Genomic DNA, 23,121 nt, shown 5'->3' with positions numbered 1-23,121 from the left:
GGAGCCTTGATCCGACTGGATCACGATTGGTAATCCATATCTAGTGAAGAGCTAAGTTAACTTTTCTACCACTACCTTAGCAGTAATTGTTCTCACTGGAATGGCGTCTGGGAACCAAGTGGCCATATCCATAAGAGTGAGTATATACTCATGTCCCACTTCTGTTTTTGGTAAAGGTCCCACACAGTCTACCAACAACCTACTAAATGGTTCCCCAAAAACTGGTATGGGAATTAGAGGTGCCGGTTTTATGGAAGGTTGTGTTTTCCCACAATCTGGCACGTATGGCATGTTTAACAAAACTGCATCATGTCCTTGAGAGGATCTGGCCAGTAAAAATGTCGACTTATACGTGTTTGGGTCTTGCGGATCGCCACATGTCTCGCTACAGGAATGTCATGGGCTATCCTTAATATTTCCCATACTTGAGCAGTACCACTATCTGGTGAACAACTGTCAATTCTTCATCCACAGGTCTGTGAGGAGGTCTCCATTTCCTCATCAGAATCCCACTTGTAATACAGTAGACTTACGGAACTCCCTTTGCTTCAGCTTCAGTTAGATCCAATTGTGACACTTTACTTAACTCTGGATCGGCTAGCTGAGCCTTGATCAGACAAGACTTTTAATGAACATTTCCTTCAGATTATCCAAACCCTCAAAGAAAGTTTCAGATATTCGGCGATCTGTCTGTGGTGCCAATTTGCCTTCCGACAATGGAACTTGTTTAGCCATTGCTCGAGTCACTACTCATGTAGGAAAAATTCCTGGAACCTTTTCATTCAACTCTTCTGTCTCTTTGACTTCACTTGGTCTCTCTGTAACTACTAGAAAAGCGACTGCCTTCACTCCGGCCAAATCATTCCCCAGGAGAAGGTCAACTCCGTCTAAGGGCAAACTATGGACCGTTCCAGACATTAGGTCACACTTCATGTGCACCCGATAGTAAGGTACGGGTATAAACTGCCCACCAATACAATTCACTAAAACCTTGACATTCAGTGCTCCCTCTGATGGAAAAGTTATGCTTTTCCCCAGCAAAAGAGTTTCAGTGGCTCCTGTTATCCCAAAGAATAACAAGAGGTTTACCTGCCTCACTTGAGGGATAAGGAGATACTTTTCCTTTTGACAAGAATTCTCTATAACTCTCTGGTATCTTGTTCACCTCCCCCCCCCCCCCCCCCCCCCACCCCCCCAACTCAAAGCAGCAGTTTTTGTAGTTGGCCTTACAGCTGCAGTCAGAGCTATAGTCCAATCTGTCATACTGTCAGTCAGGGCCCCTTTCTTTGCATTGCCTTGTGTACCCCAGAAAGCCCCATGGGTTTACCCTGCAACTTCCAGCAGAAGGCGCCCCACCTTGTGGCGATGGAAACATTTAGGCTATCGGACCTCACTTCCACCCTCAGCATCTTACTTTCTGGCCTGAGGAGAAGATCCCGGGGCATTCCCAGCTATCCCTGCTCATCCCTGGCTACTTGCCTTCCTTTCACCCTCCCACTTTCTATCCTTCTCGGGATTGTGGAGGTGACTGACAAAGGGTTTGGGCTTGTAAACAAGCTCGTAATCAGTGATCTCAGCTGCCTGTCTGGCCGTTGAAACCTTCTGGTTCTCTACATGGGTTCTTACTAATGGAAGGAGTGAACTTTTAAATTCTTCCAAGAGAATTATTTCCCTAAGGGTCTCGTTCATGGCCTCTATCTTTAGTGCCCGCATCCAACGATCGAAGTTAATTTGCTTTACCCCCTCAAATTCTCCATAAGTCTGCCCAGGCTGTTACTGGAGGTTCCGAAATTTCTGCCTACAAGCTTCAGAGACTAACTCGTGAGTAGCAGGAATGGCCTTTTTTGCCATCTCATAATCTGCAGAAACCTCCTCAGAAAGCATAGCATAAACTTCATGAGCGCTACCAAGCAACCTGCTTTTAATAAGCAGTGTCTGGCTTTCCTTCGGCCACGTCATCTGTCTAGCTATTTGTCAAAAAGAAATTTAAAATGCCTTTACGTCACTTTCCTCAAACTTCGGGAGAGCTTACACAAATTTAAATAGCTCTCCACTGGGTCCTGGGCTGGAGTGAGCTCTTTCCTCACGAGAATTTTAATCGAGGTGAAGGCCACTTTTTTTTTTTAGTTCTAGCTTTTTTAATTCGAATACCCTTTCTTGCTCATTTTTTTTTTCTCCTGCCTAGCTTCTATTTACTTTTGAAATTGTTGTTCATGTTTTTCATTTCTTTCTCCTGTTCAAGCTCAAATTTTTTTTTCGTTTCCAATTCTCTTTCCTGTTGAAGCTGCTTCATCTGTATCTGCATCCTAGCTAATTCAACTGAATTGTCATCTGGATTGCCTTTTCCTTCTTCCAGTTTCAAATGCTGTACTATTACTTCAGTTATGTCTGCATTCTTAGCTCCTGGATTTAACTCTAGCTCCAACTTTGCTGCCAATTCCTTTAGCCTAGCCTTGGTTAAGATTTGCAAATCACTCTGGAATAAGTCCTCCCTCCCCAGAAAGGTCATAGCAACTGATAAAGCCATTCTGGTAGTGTAAACTTTATTCGAGTGCACAGGAAATCTGGCATTTACTTTCCCCTTTTTCAATTATTATTATCCAACTTACAATTGTACGTCATCGGCTTTGGGTTCTCCTGCACAGAGCCCCCAATTATTTGTTATGACCAAGGCGGGAGGAGTGCACTGTCGTTCTCTAGTTCCACTTCACCACAGGTCACAACATAAATTTAAATGTGTACCCAATTACCAATGCAGCCAATTATATACTCTATTTTAGTTTCAGAATAAAATCCGCCAGCCAGGTTACTTTTAATAAACAATAAAAGTATTAATTTATTGTAAAACAAGACTTCGTCAATAAAGATGCCATGCTTTAACACAGTTTGAAATATGACACTAAATATATATATATATATATTCTAAATACCGCACATACGCGCGCACACCCCGTTAAAGGAAAAATAAAGATGCTTTGGCCAAAGCACTTGTTAATTCTTGAAGAAAAAGGATAAGATATGTTATGTTCCAGATGGCATGCAGGCTGGCATCTGAGTACATGTAGATGGGTCACTGGGATCTTTTCAGAAGCAGTTCAGTCAGGTGATGTCGAGAGGAAGTCTTCCAAAAGCTTCTCGGGAGAAATGCGGCATCAGGCATTACAGCTATCACACGCTGGATTTTTTTGCAGGGTTTCTCAGAGGTGGAGAAAAGATTGGGTGTTTCTTTCAGCAGGTGACAAAGCCACCTGACTCAAACAGTATTCAAAAATGAAACCCACTCTTGAGCACCATAAATCTTGACCTGTCACTTCTCTTGTAAACAACTCCCAAAATCAGAAGGCACCTGTTTACTTAGCTGAAGACATGTGACATCCAATAAATGTTTTTAAACCAAGTCCTGCCAATGACCCTTCTATAAAAAAAAAAGTCCAGCATCTATGGAATCACTTCAATCTTCCAATGAATCCATCTCCGCAGTTCTAAACCACGAGTCCTCAAAAAATATTTTAAAATGGAAGCACTTTCATAACATTTGGTTAGACTGCACTTAGGATGCTGTGTACAGTTTTGTCTCCTTATTTAAGGAGGGATATACTTGCCTTGGAGACAATTCAGAGAAGGTTCACTAGGCTGATTCCTGGGACAAATCTTATGAGGAAAGGTTGAGAGCAGCTTGGGCCTATACTCATTGGAGTTTAGAAGAATGAGAGGTGATCTTATTGAAACATATAACATTCTGAGGGGGCTTGACAGGGTAGATGTGTTTCCTTTGTGGAGGAATCTTGAACTTGGGGGCATGGTTTCAAAATAAGGGGCTTCCCATTTAAGACAGACCTGGGCGGAATTTCTTCTCCGAGAGTTGTTAATCTTTGGAACTCAATACCACAGAGAGCAGTAGAGGCTGGGTCATTGAATATATTCAAGGCTGAGCTAGACAGATTTTTGATCTACATAGGAGTGAAGTGTTGATGGGGGGCTGGAGGATGGTGGGGGCAGGCAGGAAGGTTGAGTTAGGGCCACAATCCGATCAACCATGATCTTATTGAATGGCAGAGCAGGCTCGAGAGGCCAAATGGCCAATTCCTTCTCCTTTTTCTCATGTTCTTATGTTCCTTCATCAGTGCTGGGTCAAATTCTGGAAATCCCTAAGTAACAGTAATGTGGGAGTGCTTTCACCACAACTGCTGTGGTTCAAGAAGGCAGCTCATCACCGCCTTCTCAAAGGGAATTGGTGATGGGCAATAAATGCTGGCTTTGCCAGCGATGCCCACATCCCATGAAGAAATTTTTTGAAAGTTATGTGTTGAGATTGAGAAACTGGGATTGTTTTAGTTTGAGTAGAGAGGGTCAAGAGGAGATTTGATGGAGGTGTTCAAAATCATGAAATGTTTTGATTGATTAATTAACCAGAAACTGTTTGCAGAAGGGTCAGTAACCAGAGGACACAGACTTAAGGTAATTGGCAGAGGCTGTGAAAGGTGAGCTGTTATGATCTGAAATGCACTGCCTGAAAGAATGCAGATTCCATAATGATTTTCAAAAGCGAATTGAATAAATACTTAAAGTGGAAAAATTTGGAGGGCTTGGGTAAAGAGCAGGGGAATGGGACTAACTCCTTTCAAAGAGGCAACATAGGTACAAAGAGGCAAATGGTCTTGTTCTGTGCTGTTTCATTCTATGATTCTATGAAGTATTTTATAATGTTTGCAGCAGACAATTTATATTTAGATGTAAACTACAACTGGATAGTTTTGTAACCTATCCTTCATCTTTCAATGTAGCAAGGGAGATCAGATGACCAAAAATATTCGACATTTTCTAATATTAACAAAGATGCATAAAAGCCGTCAAGCCTTAGATGTGGTTGGGGGCTCTGTGTCCGCCCTTGCACTCATTGCAAAGTCAGAAAGCGATTGAACGTGACATATTTGGTGTTGAGATCAAGGCAAAGAAACAAAAAGATCGGACTGGCAGTGTACATTTTACAGTCTGTAATAGGTTTTAATTGATAAATATTTTGTTTTCCTTCAGAGTTCTTAATGAGCCAGTGTTTCGCCTCCATACATGGCATGGAGAAGAATGGATGCACTTAGCGGTGGTGGCCTGTGGGGACCGACTTGAAGAGACAATGACCATGTTAAAATCAGTTATTCTCTTCAGCTTCAATAAAATAAAATTCCACATTTTTGCTGAAGATACTCTCCAGCCACAATTTGAAAAGAGTGTAAGTGTCTGAAACAACAAGAAACAGGAGCTGCTCAAACATTTTTAATTTTGAGTTTCGGAATAGATTTGAAACTACAGTGTCTGTTAAATGGTACAAATATTAATCTCGGGTAAGTATGTTGCCATTGTTTGTGACTTATTTTAATCAAATTACTTTGCGTCCTCCCATGTTCTGACTTTATACTTTCTGTCTCTTGTTACGACCGGATGAGCAATGTGTCTAAGGGTCTTTTGCCGTCTTCACCTGGTCTTAGCAGGGTTTAATTTTAAACACTGTTTTGAGTTCTCCCTTTGTGAATCCTTGTTAATAACTTTCTAATTATGAGGCAAAGAAATGAGCACAAACAGGCTTTCTTTGGTTTACAGAAGAAAGATGAAATTTATTAAACCTTAAACTTAAATTCTAATATGGTTCACGCCTACGGATATATGACGCGCCCACGCTAGCATGCACAGGTGATACACGCATGCAAATAGGGACAGAAAGAGCAGAAGATAAGATAAGTAGAACTGTTTGAGGCAATAACTTGGTACTGTTTCTCGAACTCGCTGTAGTCCTTGATTGAAGATATGGTCTCGTGTTTCATTGGGGCCCAGTATTCATCTTAAACCTTGTTCACATAGGAGACTGTTCCCTCTTTGCAAGATTTAGTTCCGTGGGAAAGAGATGGAGGCAGGCAGACAGAGGAGATGTTCTCAGTCCGTGAGCACACAGCATTCTGAGTTCAAATCCTTTGTGGAAGTTCAAATTCAGAACTCCTGCCAGCTAGTCATGTGACAAAAACTGGTTTGACCACTTCTGTGTATTGGGGAAGCAACTGCTGGGGTCCCCATTGTTTCAACATTGGTAGTATGCAAATGTCCAATGCAATGCTAAGTTTTTGTTCATGTGGTGAAATAATGTGTGCCTCAGTCTTGGCAGGTGGGGGGTTTGCCTGATACTCTTAAGTTTATGTTGTGTTTCTGAATTTCTGTCTAATTCTTTTGATGGTCTAATGACTTTTATATATTGATGCATCCCACATAGAGAGCATATTGTAGCTTAAATTTCTCCTTGCTTCAAAGTACAGTTAAATATTTTGGCTTAGTTACTGCTGTTCTTGTAGTTAATTGCACACTAGAATCCATTTCTGAAATTAAATCCAGTGTTCTTGATTTTTAAAAAGGTGGTGGATCGGTCACCCTGGAGACTAATTGGTGTTTGTATGATGCAGGTTCAGAACCTGCAGCAGACGGAATTCAACCAGTTTGAATGAACATTCGTTGACTCAATTATTTTATACAAGTAACTACTAGTGGTCAATAAAATTCTGTCTATATTTAAAATTGGTATCTACACTGAGCTGTTGTGCCATACACAACAAGAAAATTCCATGTTTGATCCCTGGTCTGTACTGAGTTAGCTGATCTCAGCCAAAGGAAGAAAGAATTGCATTTACAGGGCACCTTTCACAACCTCAGAACGTCCCAAAGTGCTTTACAGCATGTGAAATACTTCTGAATTGTAGACACTGTTGTAATGTGGCAGCAATGTATACACATCAAGATCCAATAGACAGCAATGTGATAATATCCAGATAATCTGTTTTGGTGAGGCTGGTTGATGAAATATTGTCTAGGATACCAGGGATAACTCCCCTGCTGTTCATTGAAAAAGTGCCATGGAATCTTTTGTGTCCACGTGAGAGGACAGACGGGGTCTTGTTTTAATATCCCACCTGAAAGTTGGCACCTGTGTTGGTGCAGTGCTCCTTCAGTACTGCACTGGAGTATCAGCCTAGATTTTGCGCTCTGGTTTTGTTGTCATAGTCTCCTATGTGAATCAGGGAGTAACTTCTGTATTTTCAGATATAACTATGCATGTCTGAAGTTGCTGTCCATTATGTGCATGAGTAACGGTGAGCATCACTAACTTTATCATTATTTTTGCAGTAAGTTCTGGCCCATTGTTCTTTTCTTTCTTTTCTTTTGGGCCTCCTTATCTCGAGAGACAATGGATACACGCCTGGAGGTGGTCAGTGGTTTGTGAAGCAGCGCCTGGAGTGGCTATAAATGCCAATTCTGGAGTGACAGGCTCTTCCACAGGTGCTGCAGAGAAATTTGTTTGTCGGGGCTGTTGCACAGTTGGCTCTCCCCTTGCACCTCTGTCTTTTTTCCTGCCAACTACTAAGTCTCTTCGACTCGCCACAATTTAGCCCTGTCTTTATGGCTGCCCGCCAGCTCTGGCGAACGCTGGCAACTGACTCCCACGACTTGTGATCAATGTCACACGATTTCATGTCGCGTTTGCAGACGTCTTTATAGCGGAGACATGGACGGCCGGTGGGTCTGATACCAGTGGCGAGCTCGCTGTACAATGTGTCATTGGGGATCCTGCCATCTTCCATGCGGCTCACATGGCCAAGCCATCTCAAGCGCCGCTGACTCAGTAGTGTGTATAAGCTGGGGGTGTTGGCCGCTTCAAGGACTTCTGTGTTGGAGATATAGTCCTGCCACCTGATGCCAAGTATTCTCCGAAGGCAGCGAAGATGGAATGAATTGAGACGTCGCTCTTGGCTGGCATACGTTGTCCAGGCCTCGCTGCCATAGAGCAAGGTACTGAGGACACAGGCCTGATACACTCGGACTTTTGTGTTCCGTGTCAGTGCGCCATTTTTCCACACTCTCTTGGCCAGTCTGGACATAGCAGTGGAAGCCTTACCCATGCACTTGTTGATTTCTGCATCTAGAGACAGGTTACTGGTGATAGTTGAGCCTAGGTAGGTGAACTCTTGAACCACTTCCAGAGCGTGGTCGCCAATATTGATGGATGGAGCATTTCTGACGTCCTGCCCCGTGATGTTCGTTTTCTTGAGGCTGATGGTTAGGCTAAATTCATTGCAGGCAGCCGCAAACCTGTCGATGAGACTCTGCAGGCACTCTTCAGTGTGAGATGTTAAAGCAGTATCGTCAGCAAAGAGGAGTTCTCTGATGAGGACTTTCCGTACTTTGGACTTCGCTCTTAGACGGGCAAGGTTGAACAACCTGCCCCCTGATCTTGTGTGGAGGAAGATTCCTTCTGCAGAGGATTTGAACGCATGTGAAAGCAGCAGGGAGAAGAAAATCCCAAAAAGTGTGGGTGTGAGAACACAGCCCTGTTTCACACCACTCAGGATAGGAAAGGGCTCTGATGAGGAGCCACCATGTTGAATTGTGCCTTTCATATTGTCATGGAATGAGGTGATGATACTTAGTAGCTTTGGTGGACATCCAATCTTTTCTAGTAGTCTGAAGAGACCACGTCTGCTGACGAGGTCAAAGGCTTTGGTGAGATCAATGAAAGCAATGTAGAGGGGCATCTGTTGTTCACGGCATTTCTCCTGTATCTGACGAAGGAAGAACAGCATGTCAATGGTCGATCTCTCTGCACGAAAGCCACACTGTGCCTCAGGGTAGACGCGCTCGGCCAGCTTCTGGAGCCTGTTCAGAGCGACTCGAGCAAAGGCTTTCCCCACTATGCTGAGCAGGGAGATTGTAATGAACGATTAACCATGAAGGACCAGTACCCCAGCCAGAAGGTTCAACTGTAGTTGTTTGTAAAATACAGAAAACTACTTCAAGTTGCATAATTCTGTACTGCCTCCAACAACATGTCTTTGCCTGTGAATATTTGCTCTTCCTACAGTTTCTCACACCAGCCAATTATGGATTCTTTCAGATTAACGCTGCTCTATTGTTAAACCATGGCCAGCTTTGTGTAGTGTGCTTAGCTATCGATGGAACTGGGTTTCAATCGTGTAGTTGCTTAACAAGAACAACATGTATTTCTGTAGCGCCTTTAACATTGTATAATGTCCCCATGTGCTTCACATTATAAAACAAAGTTTGGCACTGAGCCACATGAGATATTTGGTCCGATGACCAAAATCTTGGTTTTAAGGAGCCTCTTAAAGCAAGACAGAGGCGACGTGGTTTAGGGAGGGAATTCCAGAGCTTAGGGCTTAGATAGCTGAAGACATGGCTGCAGATGGCGGAGCGATTAAAATCAGGGATGCACAAGAGGCCAGAATTAGAGGAACACAAATATCTCTGAGGATTGTGGCGCTGCACAAGATTGCAGAAAAAGGGAAGGATGAGACTGTGTTTTGTTTTCTTTTCCTTGTGCTTAATAAGACTTCGGACATCAAGGCACTAACCACGCATCAGGGGTCAGTTAACAGTTCAAGGGTTGAATTTTCTTTTCCTGCTGCCAGGAGTGGATGCGGGCGGAAAAAATGGCGGACCGCATGCATGGGTTGTGCACTGTTACACCGCCACGATCTAGCACACGGCAGCCCATTTAAGCATGCAGGGTGGACCACTTCCCCCCCCCCCCCCCCCCCCCCCCCCCCAAGGTCCCCGGGGTCGGCATCAGCGACGTCATAAATTATGTTAGCTGCCTCTGTGCTAGCGCAAGGGTCATTTTTAAAGGGCTGCCAGACCTGCCACTAAACTGAAGAGTTGAACCCCGTACCACCCCCCACCCCCCCCCCCCCCACCCACACTGCACAGCAAATAAATGTCTGATCCGTTCTCCCCTCGCCACGCCCCCATACATTGCAGAGTTGCCTTCCCTCCTCCCACTGCTCTGTGCAGAGGTCACTCCTTCCCCCTGCCCCCAGCACTAGAAATGCAGAGTTGATGTGGCCCCGCCCCAACTACACTAAAAAACTTAAGTTTCCCCCCCTTCCCCAACCTTGGTAGCATCAGCTTTCCCTGGATGGGAAAGTGAAGGTGCATGAGTGTCGCCCTTTGCAAGGAAGATCCCAGACAGCTGGTAAGATCGCTTCCTCTAAGGGACCTAAGTGAAATTCATTTGCAAGAGTCTTAATTCTGTTTCTACTAGAATCTATAGCATAGACCATCCACAATACAATGCAGTTTGCAGTCCATTTTTGATCTTATTCAGAAAGTTTCTGATGGTGTTTGATATAAAGAAACGAATAATATCACAATTGTGCAGGAGCGAGGGATGCTCTTCCGAGGTTTGAACGTAATGGTCATTTTGAGTAAATGAAAGAAGTTGGCAACTATATGGTGGTGTGCAAGGTACAATAGACAATCAAACATTGCAATAAACAGAAACATGTAAATGGCTAACCATAAAAACAGGAAGAAATCTCTGAACCAGTAAGTGTATTCTTTATAAAGTAGTAGGAAGTGTTAACGCCAGACTTTAAAGTAATTTCTGTGGAACAGCTTGTTTTTGTCATTTGGTTACTGCAGACTGTCCACAAAGTTTAACAGTTGAAACATAGCTACTGGAGTCAACAGCAATACTTAACAGGCAATAAACTGCAAATTTGTTTACAGGATGTGACATTAATGCCCTCCACTACATTATCAGATCACCTCAGTCATTTCTTTTATGAAGATGATTTTGGGGACACTTTCATGCCCCACTTGGTGAAGGTGATTTTTGGCATATGTTATGAATGTTTTTTTTTTAAAAAAAAGTGATTTTTAGAAGTTCAAGATGGAGTCTGGAAGGTCAGGTGACCTCACATCCATTCTGCTGAAGGGCAAAACTTTTCCAAAAAAAAGTCTTGATCAAAGAGACTGCAGGGGTAACACCTCAAGAGCAATTGGTTTCATCAAAGACTTTGGGTTGGAAAACAGAGTCAGTGATTCTGAAGATGCAAATGTACCAAGAAGCTGTTGACACCTGGGAACAATGGAAGGTCCAGGTGGCACATGCAACTAGACTGCTGGACCCTGCATATTGGAATAGGACAATATGTTGTTGACTTTTGAGTCCAGATAAATTTAACTGTCTGAGAAGAAACCAGCAGTTGTGGCCTCAAGGCAGGATGTAAGAAAGAAAAAAAGAAAGGAAGCCAGTGGTTGCAGGCTGTATGGAAGACAACCAGCACTTGTAGCCTCGAGAGAGAGGGAGACACCTGCTTTTGGAAGCCTGATACAGTAAAAGGCTGTGAAGACTTGAACCTGTTTTGAAAGTTGAAGCTTACGGAGAAGTAGAAGACTAGCGGACAGACATCCAGGTTGAAAGTGCTCGAAGAAGTGAGCTACACGGACATTGATTTTTGAAAAGGTCTGGGAGATCTAACCCATTACTGCTGCAGGAGTGTTGGGACTTTTAACGTCAAAGGATTTCACCATCAAAAAGGACTGTGTAACGTATCAGTGTGGTGTGAGGTTTTCAAGTGTCTTAATAAGTAAAGAAAATATCATTCTATGTAATCTGGGGTATTTGCTACTTGCAAAGTACTATTTGGTTAATGGGGATTTCCAACTACCTCCAGGCGCGAATCCATTGTCTCTCGAGATAAGGAGGCCCAAAAGAAACAAGAAAGAAAAGAAAGAAAGTACTATTTGGTTAACGGGGATTTCCTTCAGTTATAATAAAAGTCTTAAAACATGAAATCTTAAGTAATTCTTTAAATTGGTCTGGGGTTCATATCTTAAAATTAGCGGTCGCACTGAGGTCAGAACACATGTATGACAGTTACATCTCTGTTGTTAGTCTATTTTATTCATCCAGATTCTCTGAGCTGGCTATTTGTGCTGTTAGGTCCATTTTATGTAGTCCAGCAGCAGACTCATCAGCCCAGATAACACTGGATCTGTCATCTTGAATTACAATTCTTCGCCGTATCTCTGAAGAATGCTGTCAGCGGTCTTTGGGATTATGAACCTGTAATTACCTCAGACAGTAAAAGTCTTTGAATCCCATTCACAAAGAACTTTGCAGTTGGTAAAACTTTGCAAATTTTGCAGCTGACCAGGAAACAAGAAATGAGAACTGTTTCAACATCTGTTTTCTAGTGCAGAAGGTTGACTACTTTCACTGATGAAGGAAATAAAAACCATTTGAATGTGTAACGCATCAACAGTACTGTTAGTGAAAGTGACAAAGTAAACATCTTTAGTTAAGCTACGACTGAACCAGGGAAGTTCCACAACACACGGTACATTTATATATTGTGCCACTAATTCATTTTTGACTACGCAGTTAGAACAAGTTTAATTTTTAATTTACTGCACTGATTTAAAAATCAAAATTCGAATAGGGTATAGGTTGCACAATGAGCATGTGAAGTGCATTGCAGAGTTGATTAGTGTACATTTGTATATTACTGAAATACTGTGGATGTACCACTGTTCTGCAAATAGTGTGGCTATCTGCTGTATTTCACAGTTTTCCAGAATCTACATGCATTATTTTAATTCTGCTAATCTGTCTTTGTAAAAATAAAATCCTGAGTATTGTATTATAATTCCTTGTTTTTGATTTTAACAGATTGAAGCATGGCCGTTTTCTTTCAAGTCGCAACTTGAATATAACATCTACCCAATCACCTTTTCAGTGGGGAATCCCCAGGAATGGAAAAAATTATTTAAACTATGTGCTGCTCAACGCCTCTTTCTTCCAGTACGTTGCTATTTTTGTCTTTAGTTGTATTACTGAAATTCTAAGGAGAGTTATTTGAAGATTTGCCATTGAATAATCCTGCTCTGAAATTTAGGTTCAAAGCTTAAAGTAACTTAACATTTTGTGAAATTTTTTTTTAAAATTCATCTTTTAGGGGCTGTGGTAGTTTTTTATATCTTCACTCCTTTTCTGAAGGCAATGAATCTCAGCGATCTATGCCTGCACTGGAAAGTCTGCAATAATCTGCTGGTTCTTCATGAGTAATCACAGTGAGTGAACGTTAGTGGATTTAATCAACAGTGGGGCCTTCTCAATCGTGCCTGATTGTCTCCCATGGCCGCACTTCTACTCCGGTCACTGGATCACCATTGGCATTGAAAATCTTGGCTTTTCTTTCTACTTTTCACCTACTATAGCCCAGAGACGCTGAGGCCAATTGTACCACTCACAATACCATATGAGCAGCAATTAGTCAGCACAAACTTGGATTGAAGTCCAAGCCTTTTCCCTCTGTATGACTCAGCAGCACAACACACGGTACATTTATATACTGTGCCACTAAGGACAGTGTATCAGCAGCAAAATCAAAAATATACCAAGTTTTAGTTTATTACCAGAATATATTACAATTATTTGATTCTCTACATTTCTGTGATATTACTTAACAATATACATTTTCTGAAAATGCAAATTTCCAAACGTATGAAATAAAAGATACCTGTTTTATATCTTTACTGTGACAGATGTACATAAACTGTTTGCTGTACAGTAAATGTCTAGATAGAGTTCAAATACGTCGTAGCTTAACCTCACTATGATGGACCTTCGGCTTGTTTGACCTCCTTGTTGCTTGAGTTAGAGAAGAAGCAGAAGAAAGTACTTAGCTTTCAGAAACATTATGATTTACTAGCCTTTTTGTACACAAAGCATATCTTGTAGCAGTTTTAGCTGTAAATGAGTACATTGTAGAATATGATGAAATGTTAGTTAGCGCCTCCATCTCTTTTGAGGCCCTTCTTAAAACCCATTGCTTTGACCAAGTTTTTGGTCAGTCTGAATACTTCTGTCTCAACATCCATTTTTTTATCTGATTACTATTTTGTGAAGTGCCTTGAAACGCTTTCTACATTAATGGTGCTATATCAATGCAAGTTGTTCCCTTTCTTCAGGTGTCATCCCTCTTCCCTTTGAATATGTTGTCGTCCTTCATCCCCTGCTGTATCTGTCCTTTCCAATTATCGCCCAATCTCCTGCTCCTTTTCCACTTCAGAATCCTTGAACACGCAATCACCATGCCCAACTCTCTTGAAACTCCCTGTTGAAATCCCTATAGTTGGGCGTGGTGGTAGCACTCCTGTCTAAATAAGAGGTGGTAGCACTCCTGTCTAAATAAGAAGATACATAGGTTCAAACTCTACTCTAGAGACTTGAGAACATAATCTAGGCTAACACTTCCACACAGTACTTTGGGAATACTGCACTGTCAGAGGTGACATGGTTCAGATAAGAAATTATACTGAGGTCCCATATGCCTTTTCAGGTGGATGTAAAAGATCCCATGACACTATTCAAAGAAGAGCAGGGTACTTCTCCTGGTGTCTCAGCTAATATTTTCCATCAACCAATATCAGTAGAGTATCTCGTCACTTAACCTCATTGCGGTTTGTGGGAGCTGGTGTCACATTTCCTGTATTATAACAGTGACTTGCTCTTCAAAATGACTTTATTGACTGTAAAGGGCTTTGGCTTATTCTGAGGTCATGTCATGAAAAGTGCTATATAAATGCAAATTCTTCCTTTCTTCGTGTTTCAGGTATCTATAAAGTAGAAACAACCAAAACTCAATTTTTTGGGTAATTTCATGTTATTGGAAGGGTTTCGGCTGCTAGTGAAGTTAGTTAGAATATCAGTCAAGTATTTTAATGCAGTCCAAATTTAAGTAAAACATTGAGTCTAATTTTTTTCCCAGCTCTGTAACCAGTTTAACTTTAAACAAAGCTATCCATAATATGCACACAGGCTATGGGGAGTGACCTCTGTCCAAAGTGAATTAGAAGACTGCTTCTTAAGATAGTTATGAGTTTGGAGTATTGAAATGGTAACTGTTGTCTAGACTGAGTGAAGATTTGAACCTGTTTCAAATATATTAAGATAATTTCATAAAAATCAGTCACTGGGTCATTTGTACATGGATCCCTTACTCAGCAAGCTCAGGACTTCCAACACTTGACAAGATTTACTCAAGGGGAAATGTAGCTCTATTTGGAATGGAAAGGCTGATCTTCAATTAAGTCAATCTTTGGTCAGCTTTGTAATCAGGCCAAGAGATGCTTGTTTCAATAAATCATGATCACAACTAGTTAGATGCAAGATGATGAAAAACTATGTGTAACAAGATATTTACTGGATAAAGGAACATTCTGGACAAGACTGGATTACATCATTAGCAGTGGTGTACGAAAAATATTCTTGCTGTTTTCTGTGCTCAGCCATTTTGAAAATGGGCATACCCAATCTCATCCTGAAATGTAATGCAGGTACCAGAAAAGCAAAGCCCATTCGTCTCTCAAAAGCCAGTTTAAAAATCACTTAAACTTGTGTTAAATTTTGCATTGCAGTAGCGAAGTACCGACAGAGATGTGTTGATATCCCCTGAATAAACTGGTATATTAACCATTGTAAAGTAGGTGTGACCTAAGGATCTGAAGAGATATGCCATGACATGTTAGTAACATGGAGCAGCAGTGAATTATCTTGTCCATTAGAACTAAATGAAAATAGGAGTGTATTTACTGTGTCCACTTTTGGAAATATCTCCAGATAATCCTAAAGTTTGATAAACCTTTATATTCCTTTAGATTCAGAGTTACAACAGTAATTCTGGTAGCTTAAGCCACCTACGATAGTCATTTTCTCTTGTATAATATTAGGACATTTTGGATAATTGTTGTGCTGAATTTATTTTTATGATTTATTTATTATATATATTTTATTTCTCCTCTGAAACATGCCTTTAAGACTGTTAAAAACAGTGTACATTTAAGACAGAGAAGATTTTAGATTTCTGAGGCACAATATGCCAGCTGCATTTGTTGCCGAGGCAACAGAAGGAGAGTGAGGAGGTCACATGGTATAATGTTTCAATTTAACTGTGTAATAACTAGCTAAAACCAGTTTTTGAGACGCCAGCGAAATTTGCTTACTGAAGGAAAGAGCTATTTCCCTCAAAAATTCTACAAGGAGCTACAGGCTGTGTTAATTGCCTAAGGAGGAAAAAACCCTTTGAAGAGACCATTTGTGTTGCTGGAGGTAGCAAAATTCCTTTTCTTTACTTCCAATCTAAGACTCTTTGCTTCAAGATTGACACTCTCTTGACTGATCGTGTTTCCTGGAATTCGCAGTGGATCCTAGTGGACCCATCGCTATACTCCTTGTTTAAAGAACTGTTTGATGCCTGCTGCATCCGACGAGCTTTGAATGCCTACCTACTAAGAGACTGTTTCATCAAATCCGTGTGGAGACTTTAGGTGGCATCTGATTATTTTTATACTAGGATACCTCGCCCATCAAGAATGTCACCCACAAAGACTACTAACCCAGTTATTTATTTATTCTTAAGAAACAGCTAATTTTTTAAAACATCATTTGTTAAAAGAAACTAATTAACTGATTTTTGAGTGTATGTATGTGAATGGGGGATTTAGGTTTAAAAATAAGTTGAGGTCTTTGGACGTAGGTTTATCTTAATAGTGTTTAAGATTTAGTTTTAATAAATGGTTAATTTGTTGTCTGAAGACCACCTGGTGTGGTCTGTTTTATTCTCTGGGTGACTAGAGTGTTTAATTTGATTGTTTTCCGGTTGGGTGGGAAAACTTTAATATGCTGCGACCTGTGGAGTGATGAGACTGAATTGACAGTGCATTGCTCCTGTCTCAGTTTAACAATATATACACATATATATCTAATAAAAACCTTTGTTGTTCTGCTTTCAAATCAGATGATTCTGAAAGATGTCGACTCCCTGCTTTATGTTGATACTGATGTTCTCTTCCTGAGACCAGTTGATGATGTCTGGAATTTCCTGAATTTGTTCAACTCCACACAACTTGCAGCAATGGCCCCAGAGCATGAAATACCAAGAATTGGATGGTACAGTCGGTTTGCACGGCATCCTTATTACGGAGCAGCTGGAGTCAATTCAGGAGTCATGCTGATGAATCTGACTCGAATAAGAAATCAACTATTCAAGGTTCAAGAAAAGCAATAATTCGTTATAGGTCCTGCAATTAGGTTTTCTGAAACTTTGTCTTAAAGCAGTTCTGATTCTTCCCAGGAAGGTTTTTTTGATAAAATACAAAAACTATTTATTTATTTAGAGATACAGCACTGAAACAGGCCCTTCGGCCCACCGAGTCTGTGCCGACCAGCAACCACCCATTTATACTAATCCTCCATTAACCCCATATTCTCTACCACATCCCCACCATTCTCCTACCACCGACCTACACTGGGGGCAATTTACAATGGCCAATTTACCTAACAACCTGCAAGTCTTTGGAGGTGGGAGGAAACTGGAGCACCCGGCGGAAACCCACGCAGGCACAGGGAGAACTTACAAACTCCACACAGGCAGTACCCAGAACTGAACCCAGGTCGCTGGAGCTGTGAGGCTGCAGTGCTAACCACTGTGCCTCTCTGATCTTTGACCCAGATTACAGAAGATAAGATGCTGTGTAATGGTCCAAATAGTATTTAGAGTAAGTGATATTTTGAATGTTGTGCTTGTACATATATAGGATTTGAGCAAGCTAGAAATGGGGTATTTGAGACAATAGGTAGTTCAGATGTTAATGAACTAGTTTTGATATTGTTTATGTGTTGACGATAAATCAATTTGTTAGCTTCTACAAATCTGTAAACTACTCACAACCATTATCATGAAAGTCTTTAATTCTGTTTCTTGGCTGTGAACAATGATATAACAGGGACACAGATAGGCTGGCTTCAAAAACAGGATGTCGCACAGGCAATCAAGATTGGAAATGGAAAACAACAAAGAAGTGAGACCCAGAAAATTGGCTGCAAGATGGACATAATGCAGTAGAAGTTAGAAATTAGTTTGTTTTAGGTAAACAAAACCTACTAATATGAAGAAGCATAGCTTGTTCATGCGTCTTGTGTTATCATCTGTGGCTCCATATGCCCCTCCCCTGGCTCCTGCGAGCTTAACGCTGATCATTCATCATGTGAAGGCCCCTTCTTTACCCTACCCTCTAAAGTACACGTGCTGCAAATCTCTGAGCAGGTGCTTGGTGTGATTAGATCGAGTGACCTTGCATCTTCAGGAAGGCTGGCCTCCTCTTCCTGAAGTGGCACAAGGGCCTCGCCATTTTTAACACCTGAAATGAAAGAGAGGGAGAAAAGCTAGCTTTATGAAAGGAGATCAGAGAGAAACCTGAATGCAGCTTCAATTTATCATACAGAAGGTTGGATTTTAAGCAGCCCCCAACGTCGTGATCCGTGGCAGGAGGGGGGCCTGAAAATGGCTCCAGATGAGGCTCGCCACAGACCTCGACACCAACAGGGCCCGGCCCGATCCTCCAGATGGCAGTGAGGCTCCGTGGCAGCCCATTCCTCCCCCTGCTGCTGGGCGACGGGACCACAATTTGAATATTTAATTTAATAAAATTCATTAAATATACTCGCCCATGATCTTGAGGGCCTTCTGTGATCTTTGGTCTGGCGGCCGGCACTCCTGTGCCTTCAGATCCCTGTCCGGGAAACGAGATGCAACACTGTGGGGAGGGGGGAGGAGGTATGTTTATCAATGTGGGGAAGGGGAGGGGACGGGGTCCAATGAACATCATGGTGGGAAGGGTTGTACTTTAAACTTTGTGCAATATGTGGGGGAAGGTCAGATGTTAAAGGTCAGTGCTTTTAGGGGGAAAGGCAAATAGTTAATGTAATTGTTATTGGGGGGATGGAAAAAGGGCGTTGGAACTTTATGTAATTCTGGGACGATATCTCTTTTAAAAATTTAAATATCCCGGCAGGGCTGACTACCCTTTAAAAATGGCATCAGCGCCTGCGCACAGGCAGCTGATGCCATTGCCAGGGACGGACAGCCTACCCCCTCCTTGTGATTGAGGGGGGGGTGGGCCACCCTGGCTATTTAAATAAGCCACCACCATCTTAAGATCGCGGCGGATCTTTGACGTGCAGCCTGCATGGGCAGGCTACCATTTTTTGAGCTCACCGCCAAGAATACAGCCCAGTGTGTGTAATGTGAGATAAAAGTGATAAGGGATAAAGAGGGTAAGGTGTAAAGAAACCCTGTAGGATGTCGTCTTCAGCATCCCCACTCATTGTGGCCGTAACTCACCCCCTGCCCATGATGGCAGCTCATTTCTTCCAGTGGGTTCAAGGTGTACTGATTATCTTGGCCTCCTGTACTCGCAGCCTCCTGCTGCCTGTAGTGTGTAAATGTCTTCTAGAAGAAAGGAAATGTGTTAGTGACAGCTTGGTGAAGTGTTTAGAGAATGTACTGTCATGGCAGGATGGTTTGTATGTTGTGAGGAAGTGAGAATAGGAGGTGGCATGAAGTGTGGAGCAGTGATTGTAGGAGAGTGAAGGGAAGTGGGGGAGGGGAGTATTGTAGTGTGACTGTAGGTGGTACAGGTGTTAGGAGAGATTACTTGAGGTTAGAAGTAAGATTCTCACCTTGACCGCTCTGGTGAGGTCATTACATTTGTTTCTGTATTGTTGCCATGTTCTGGGAGCTAAACACCTGGCATTGACCACCTCAGTGACAACTTCCTACTGGCAGAAGGTGATGCCTTGAAGGCTTTCTGCCCCCCACCTCCTGCTCTTCACAGCTTGGACTAGGGCCTCCAAAACTGCATCCAAGAACTTGCGTGCCCTCTTTGTACCTCTTATAGACATTATCGACCTTGCATAGTGTTTCCCTAATTTCTGCAGTGTGTTCATCTTGTAATTTTTAAATGTCAAATAACCAGTACTTTCTTAATTGATACAAGTGCTCTTTCTATCGATTTGTATTGGCTCCCAGTAGGACTGTAAGTGAAATGTCATTCACTTCGCATGTGTAATAAGTAATGTTTCTGGTCTTCTGTTACTATAGAATAGTATGATTCCAACTGGACTAAGATGGGAAGAATTGTTGTATCCTTTATACCATAAATACAAAAATGATATCACATGGGGAGACCAGGATTTATTAAATATAATCTTTCACTTCAACCCAGGTAGGTAATGCAAAGTCAGCTGCTATAAATTATTTTCCAAGGTTTTTTTTTAAGGCAATAACTGTATCTAACTCTTCATTTTAATTATGATTTTTGAAAATATTTGGACATTTGAGATGAATGCATCTGTCTTCAATGGATTCTGTTCTCTATTATCATCCTGTGTATTATCTGCAAGTTGGGGAGTAACTTCATTATTTTGCTGCGGAAAAGAACTTGAAAGTTTCCTGCCAGTCACATATCTTACATTCACTTGAGTTACATTGTAATGTAACATACACTCACTGATCTCTGTTCAGCTGGACTCTGAGATGATCCTGAATACTGGTGGGTACAATGAGTATGGACAAAAAAATATATAGTTTTATATATTTTCAAAGTCATTGGGAGGAGTTCCAGGTGTAGCCTAATCTTGGGGTTCTTGCAACTTGAATGCAGGGTTATTGTGACTGTTTGCACTTGAGCATATTAAATGTGTCACATGTAAAAGATTGAAGAACAGATAATTAAATCAATTATTATCTAATTGAGACAGTCTTCGAGCTCAGAAGCAAAGCACAAGTAATGCCTAGCAGTTAAACAGTGAAGATCACAAAATTGTCTTTTATTGTGCTTAGTAATTATGAAGAAAAATAACAATTCACTTTTTTAACCAATTTCGCTAGTAATTGAAAGATGCATGATCTAGGACCTGACAATAAATCAGACTACATGACTGGATTGGTGGCATCAAGCTTTTAGTAAAATTCATCCTTGATATCTTATCAGTGTTTGCCCTTAACCGATCATTTCACATGCTCAGACAAACATAGTAAACCTGACATGCTACCCTTTATATCACAATAAAAATAAACCAATCTTTTTACTGATGAAGGTTTGAAATTTGAGTCTAGAGATTTTATGAAAGTTTTCATAACCTACAATTTCTTTGCAAAACTTTTTCTTCTTCCTTCTCTCTCCCTTTCTCTTGAGGGCAATGAGTCATGTTGAGATGCAGTTTGAGTGCCAGGAGACCATTAGCAACTTATTTTAAAGCTAGCCGTTGAGTGTTGGCAGATGCTCCAGCTGTCGAGGACATCGCTATCCTCATTTGTAACTGCATAACAATAGCGCCAGGAACCATGGTCAATTTTTTGGTCAATGCCAGCCTGGCTTAGATCATTAGGTTCATAGAAATCTTAGACTGTGCCTTCAACCTCCCTAGTCTGTTCAGGTTAGTACCACACCACATGTTACAATTACACACTGAGTCATTGGGGAAACCTGCAAAAACTAATGTTAAAGTTTAGTGTTTAGGAGTGCATGGAACATGAAAGGATTGTTCTTTTTAGCTACATCCCAAATTTTTACGGAAGTTAAATCTCAAAGGGTCAAGCGGTTTACTGAGAAAAGACATTTAACAAGGATTAGTATTCAGTTGGGTTGATATTAAAATAATGTTTTGTTTGATTCTGTAGAATATCTGTACGTGTTCCCTTGTCAGTGGAATTATAGACCAGATCATTGTATGTATGGCAGCAACTGTCGGGGAGCAGAGGACCAGGGGGTTTCGATTCTCCATGGAAACCGTGGTGTTTATCATGATGATAAACAGCCTGCCTTCAAAGTAATTTATGAGGCTATACGTGATGTAAGTATTTCAAACATCAAAGTGATATGAAATGAAGACAAGAAGTGCTGGAAATACTCAGTCTGTCTGGCAGCATATGTGGAGAGAAGCAAAGTTAACATTTCAGGTTGATGACCTTTCATCAGAACTGGGAAAAGTTAGAAATGTAATGGGTTTTGAGCAGGTGATATGGGGTAGGTTGGGGCAAAGAACAAAAGGGAAGGTTTGCTATAGGGTGGAAGACAGGAGAAAATCGTGCAGGGCCAATGGGAGTGGTAATGGGACAAGAAAAGAAACCAAGATATGCTGAGAGTAGGTGTGCCAAAGCATGCTAAGAAAAGGAAGAAAATGACAGCAGAGATTATGGTCTGAAATTGTTTAACTCCATGTAGAGTTTAGAAGGCCATAAAGCGCCTGATTGAAAGATGAGGTGCTGCTCCTTGAGCTTCCATTGAGCTTCGTTGGAACCCTGCAGTAGGCCGAGGGCAGAGAGGTCCGATGAGAGCGAGGTGGAAAATTAAAATGACAAGCAACTGGTAGCATGGGGTCACGCTTACGGACTGAATGGAGTTGTTCGCAAGGTGGTCACCCAATCTGCATTTAGTCTCCCTAATGTAGAGCAGACTGTGTGGTGAACAGTGAATACAGTATACTAAATTGAAAGGAGTACAAGGAAATCACTATTTCACCTGGAAGGAGAGTTTGGGGCCTTGGATGGTGAGGAGGGAGGAGCTAACAGGGCAGGTATTGAATCTCTCACACCTCCATGGAATGGGGAACGGTAGTTGGGCGTGCTAGAGGTATGGAACAGTGTGTTGCAGAAGATACAGGTCAGGCATCATCTGTGGAGAGAGAATGGTGCAAGTCGATGACCTTTCATCAGAACTGGGAACATTTAGAAATGTAATAGGTTTTAAGCAATTGAAAGGGGGAGAGTGGGAAAAAGAACAAAAGGGAAGGTCTGTGATGAGATGGAAGACCGGAGAGATTAAATGACAAAAGGTTTTATGGTGCAAGGTTAAAGGGTGTGATAATGGGACAAGTAAAGAAACAGAAGATGTGCCTAGAGAAGGTGTGAATGGCAGAATCATGAACAGCTGCTGTCTGAAAGCAACACAAAAAGAGAGAAACGAGAGAAAAACCAAATCCAGCAAAGAAAAAGGAAACAAAAATGAGGCAGTGGTTGTATTCTAAAATTGTTGAACTCAGTGAGTGCAGAATGCTGCAAACTTCCCAGTCAAACAATGAGGTGCTGTTTCTCGAGTTTCGTTGAGCTTCTTCGGAATGCTGCAGGAGGCTGAGGAGTGGAGCAAGGTAGAGAATTAAAATGACAGATGACTGGATCAGACTTGCAAACTGAACAGGGGTGTTCCGCAAAGTGGTCATCCAATCTGCGTTTGGTCTCCCCAGTGTAGAGGAGACCACACTGTGAGCAGCAGTATACAAAATTGAAAAGTACAAGTAAATCCCTGTTTCACCTGACATTGTTTGGGGCCTTGGATGGTGAGAAGAGAGGATGTAAAAGGGCAGGTGTGCATCTCCTGCACTTGCATGGAAAGATGCTGTGTGAAGGGGAGGGGTTGTTGTGGATAACTGAGAAGTGGACC

General features: G+C 41.7%; 1 protein-coding gene across 1 annotated transcript in view; it reads left to right on the top strand.

The window, feature by feature from the left end:
- gxylt2 (glucoside xylosyltransferase 2) overlaps positions 1-23,121 on the top strand; it is a 65,799-nt gene that overhangs the window by 26,836 nt on the left and 15,842 nt on the right. Inside the window, exons 2-6 of the mRNA XM_068051502.1 lie at positions 5,035-5,227; positions 12,509-12,640; positions 16,638-16,889; positions 19,782-19,905; positions 21,363-21,535. Coding sequence (XP_067907603.1) covers positions 5,035-5,227; positions 12,509-12,640; positions 16,638-16,889; positions 19,782-19,905; positions 21,363-21,535 — 874 coding nt within the window. The remainder of the gene's footprint in view (positions 1-5,034; positions 5,228-12,508; positions 12,641-16,637; positions 16,890-19,781; positions 19,906-21,362; positions 21,536-23,121) is intronic.

The sequence above is a fragment of the Heterodontus francisci genome, chromosome 19, assembly GCF_036365525.1.
Source record: "Heterodontus francisci isolate sHetFra1 chromosome 19, sHetFra1.hap1, whole genome shotgun sequence".
NCBI classification, from domain to species: Eukaryota; Metazoa; Chordata; class Chondrichthyes; order Heterodontiformes; family Heterodontidae; genus Heterodontus; species Heterodontus francisci.
Note: the sequence above shows the minus strand (reverse complement) of the source record. Positions and strands in the feature narration are given on the sequence as shown.